The sequence below is a fragment of the Cyprinodon variegatus genome, unplaced genomic scaffold, assembly GCF_000732505.1.
Source record: "Cyprinodon variegatus isolate N-32 unplaced genomic scaffold, C_variegatus-1.0 Scaffold7, whole genome shotgun sequence".
Taxonomy (NCBI): Eukaryota; Metazoa; Chordata; class Actinopteri; order Cyprinodontiformes; family Cyprinodontidae; genus Cyprinodon; species Cyprinodon variegatus.
Genome location: NW_015150460.1, coordinates 3,033,903 through 3,038,757, shown reverse-complemented (window position 1 = coordinate 3,038,757; position 4,855 = coordinate 3,033,903). Strand labels below are relative to the sequence as shown.

At 37.7% G+C, this 4,855-nt stretch overlaps 1 protein-coding gene across 1 annotated transcript in view; it reads right to left on the bottom strand.

Moving 5' to 3' along the window:
- Positions 1-3,572, bottom strand: part of dram1 (DNA damage regulated autophagy modulator 1) — an 8,125-nt gene extending 4,553 nt beyond the window's left edge. The window contains exons 1-5 of the mRNA XM_015375617.1: positions 3,256-3,572; positions 1,987-2,054; positions 1,641-1,783; positions 1,377-1,554; positions 1,207-1,265 (exon numbers count right to left, since the gene is read on the bottom strand). Of these exons, the coding sequence (XP_015231103.1) occupies positions 1,207-1,265; positions 1,377-1,554; positions 1,641-1,783; positions 1,987-2,054; positions 3,256-3,386 (579 nt within the window). The 5' untranslated portion in view covers positions 3,387-3,572. The remainder of the gene's footprint in view (positions 1-1,206; positions 1,266-1,376; positions 1,555-1,640; positions 1,784-1,986; positions 2,055-3,255) is intronic.
- Positions 3,573-4,855: the final 1,283 nt, after the last annotated feature.

Sequence of the window (4,855 nt, the reverse complement as noted above, 5' to 3'; positions counted from 1 at the left end):
CTGAAAGAAGAGCAAAACACTGCTCTGGAGGCTTTTCTCAGAGGAAAAGATGTTTCTGTTCTTCTCCCGATTAGTTTCGGCAAGAGTTTGATCTATCAATTGGCTCCTCTTCGTCGTTGCTCTGTTACGTCATATGCTTCGTTGATCTGATTGGTTTATTTGGCCCGTCTATCACCAACATAGGCCAATCAGCTAACCTAGTCTCTGAAATCAACCTTCAGAACATTTGAATACTTTTGTTTTAGTCAGACCGTTTTGGAGTCGATAGAAATATTTTTCAAGACAACATGTCCTCTCAGGGACAGAGAACCATCTCCTTTCTAAATGTCTCAAGGGCAGGACGTTCGAACGGTATTTCTAAAAATCTTTCACCAAATGAATGTGACACCTGCAGATTCCCGTAAATTGTGGCTGAACCTGGCATGTCTGTGGTTCATGCTTCCCCTCCTGATACACTGGCTGATTTTCCACAATTTCATGAAAGGAGGAAGCATGTTTGAGGTGTTGGCTTAGAATACAACCACATGTGTGCTTCAAATTGACTCAAGAATCTAGCAGAATCTATTGAAACCAGAAAAACACACTATTTTCTAATAAAATATTCACAAACATTGCTGGTCTGTGAGAATTAGATGCATTTTTCCTTAGTTGTAATTTAATATTGATTTTAAAATGCTAAGCAGCATTTTTTTTACCTTAAAATAGATGCATGTTCAACACAAAAACGTTAGTAGAATTGCACAAAATATTATTTCTTAAATAACACAGCAGTATAAATATGCGCAATGTGGCAATTGCAAAAGACTGTTTTGGTGCAACATTTGGGGTGAATTTCTATAATCTATTTAGGAATTCGGGCAGAAGTGGACTGCCCTTGTTGCCCATACATGCTCTAGTTTTAGTGAGATTAGCAATTACAACATGATGAAGAGAAAGACGCGAATGAGAGAACAATATGAGTAAATCACAATTGATATCCATGTCATAATATTCCAGGTGTTTGTTTTTCTAATGTGTTGCAGCCCCAGTTGGCACCATTTTTTTACGGTAAATGTACAGAATCCTTTACTTAGGCTAAAGATTTCAATTCCTCTTAGCACTTCCAAACCACGTTTCTCACATGAGGCGGCATTAAGTGCTTATAGGAGAGTTCTTCCATTCTAGCAGCGACTGAATGTTTATGATATAAAAAATCTCTCTGCTTACCTTATCAGATGTGTGCCAGTGGAGGGTTGTTTTTTTAACAATAACTGCACAGATCAAAGCTTAGTTGCTGGTTAAAGGAAATTTCCACTTTTCAGAGTCGAGTCTCAGCTAATAATAACACAAATGCAGGTCATGCAAATAAGAAGCATATGTTCTTTGTAAAAGGATACTGGGAAAAAATGCAAGTGCAGCGATGAGTGAGATCAGCAAACGGACTCGACTCATACAGATGGACGACCCGTACGGACATGCTTGGAATGATATTACAGATTGCAGAATAATGTAAACAACTCCAGAAATGAAAAATAACAGCGCTCCTACATCGTGGACTGATGTGACTGCTGTTTCCTGCAGGGAAAAAGAATGAAAACCATAATTTAACATTACATTGGAGTATTCAGTGATATATAAACATATAAAAGGAGGTGAATTACCTGAAAAGAAGCAACTATGCACATCCCGAAGCAGGCAATAATCCCCAAACAGAGTGTTGTTTTATTAAGGCATGGTTTCACAAGGCTATTCCGCTCATTCAGCTTCTCCATATACTTATATCTGGCATATATGGTGGCAATTCCTGTGCAAAGGTCACAGTTAGTTTACCACAAAGTCATAAAAAAACAATTTTACACATGAAGCGTCTTACATAAGGCTTACTCTATGTATCTTAACGAAAATGGGAAATGTGTGTAATATCGTTGGAAAGCTTGTTTGCTCGCTTGTAAGAACCCAGAGTTACGTAATCAAAGCAGATATTATGTAATTCAAAAAGGAAAATACCTGCACATGCAGAAATGAAGGTCATCAGGCCAAAAATGCAGCTTTCGGGTGGATTTGCCCCCGTGTCACTGAGAAAAAAATAAATAATGTTTTGCAAGAATACTTAAAACTGATTTAATTTAAATAACCAGCACAAAATCGACATGCCCTATTTGTATTCATACACCCTGCAGGTCTTTTTTTTAAGATTTGCCAGCTTTGCACATTTAAAACATTTCTGTCCATTCTTTGCAAATAGATAAAGTTTAGCCAAAAGAAAATAAAGGATCTCTAGGGGGCGCTGTGTGATCCATATATAGAGACCACACTCAACAAAGCAACAACCCTGGCTTTGATTTTTGACCTTAATATAATATATAACCCCCTCCTCTTTCTTTACATTCATGTCTATTAACTCTTAAACAAAAGCAACTAGCAGTAAAACTCAACTGGAGCGCATCTGAAAACCCTTAATTGGATAGATAATAGGACTTTGACTAGACCATTCTATAAGAATTTTCTCTAATCTTTTTAAATTAATTAAATTATGGATGTATGCTCCGGGTAATTTTTTAGTCTGTAAAATAAACCCATCATATGGTGTAGAACAGCATCTCCACAGCATCATGCTTCCACCACCGTGGCGATGCTGTTCATACATACTTAATCAATAGTGTTTATTAAGAAAAGTTAAAAAAAGGCCTTCGCAGAACACTTTACATGCTGATATAAAATCAAACACAGCCACCTAAAGCAATGAATTGTAGTGGAGTTTCCTTTGGTGCATCAATATAAACGTTTCTAAGCATCCATGCTTTTTGTCAGATTTTTACATCATTTCCTTCCCATTGAAATGCTGAAGATTTCCTTCATTACTGGATTTGTTAAATAGTTTGAACAATTTGTAAGGTTTAAATACAGTTAAATCTGCTTATAGGAGAAATTAGGAGAGAATATAAATATTCTAAAAGTCTAAAATAATAATTAAGTGACTATATTTAATTTCCCCATTGTGGGACAATAAAAGGATTTCTTATTCTAATTGTTTATTGTCCTTTAAAGCTTTCAGTTTATACATTTTAGTCCATAATACTTTTGTTTTTAAGTTTATTTTCCTTCTAACTAGGATTTTAACTTTAAAGTAAAGTCATAGACAAGAATCGGTTAGGAATGAAATTGGGTCTACGTGCAGCGCAGGAAAACGAAACTAAAGCGCTTGACTCAAAATCACAGTATGGAGAAAAAAAAGTTTAAGGTTTTGTTCTCTTAAATGTGATGAAATAAACTCACCTTATATAGGGGAAGATGATGTCCACATCGCCTCTAAAGAGCGCAATAATGTAAGGGACGATGAAGGTGCAGGAGGACCAGACGACCAGAAACACGGGCAGGAAGCAGAGCCCCTGCTCGAACCAAAACATCTCCAGCAGTTTTCTGCCAAACCTTCAGCCTCTTTCAATGATAGAAAACATTCATAGAGGAATAATGTGTGAGAGCTTCTCTGGTATCACTTATCTACAGTCACATGGTGGGCAGAGTTAACAAGAATGAACCTGCAGCCTGTTAGTGGTGTACAGTAACCTCTTCCCCAAAGCGGCTCCCTGGGGGCCCGCCTACTGTTACTGTTCTCTCTCACCCAGCTCCTTTCTGCTTGATTTCCTTATACTGCTGCAGGGGCCTCTTATTCTAAATTCATAATATCCACTTTAAGGGGGAAACCAGGGGCGGAGCTAGATGGGGGGCCAGGGGGGGCCACCGCTACCATTTTTCCCCTCTAATACAGACAGTGGCCGCAGTAATACTCTGAAGGAGACTGTTCAAACTTATTAAATATTTAAATATTTCATATATTAACAACTACTTGACAACAGAAACACTGCGGTTAAAGGGGAACACAGTTTTTTTTGTTTTTTTTTTTCATTGAGCCCTTGATTTTACATTATAACACATGTTCTACTCACCCATGTGAGTTTTGTGTCATTTGGAACTGTTCTGAAGATATTCGGTTTTGTTAGTAACGTCTTCCTATGGGCAACGACTTGAAGGCACAAACTAAACTGTTCATAATTTATTCTTTATGGTACGCCAGCATTCATAACATGTAGGCGAATCACTGTTCCCCAGACATCTGCGGTTATATTTTTTTATATTTTTATCTTTTAAAAACGAAACGGCGCATGTATGACGTCATCCGCGTGCGCCGGCTACTGTTCATTCTCCCTGTCTGCTGAATTGCTGCCAGTTTTCCTCACATGCCTGAAAGATGTCTAGTACTGCTACCACAGATTATATCGCTCTCCAAATAGAATTGAATGATTCAGATTAGCTAGAATGAATAGAAGGGGTAGAGCGTAGCCGCCTGTGGCCCGGGCTGCCTATCACAACTCCAGTCTGGCGCACGGATGACGTCATACACACTCCGCTTTGTTTCAAAAAAATATAAATGTAAAAATATAACCACGGATGTCTGGGGGACAGTGGTTCGCCTACATGTTATGAATGCTGGCGTACCATAAATTATAAATTATGAACAGTTTAGTTTGTGCCTTCAACTAGGAAGACATTACTTGGATATAAACTAACAGAATATCTTCAGAACAGTTCCAAATGATACAAAACTCATATGGGTGAGTAGAACATGATGAAATAATGTAAAATCAAGGACCCAATGTAAAAAAAACTGGCATTCCCCTTTAACCCTTACCATTTTTTCCCTCTAATACAGACTGTGGCCGCAGTAATACTCTGAAGGGGAATGTTCAAACTTATTAAACATTTACATTTTTCATATATAATAACAACTACCTGTCAACAGAAACACTGCGGTTAATTATGCACGTCAATATACAAACATTAAAGACAATGGCGTAACGACACAACAATAGGCCCA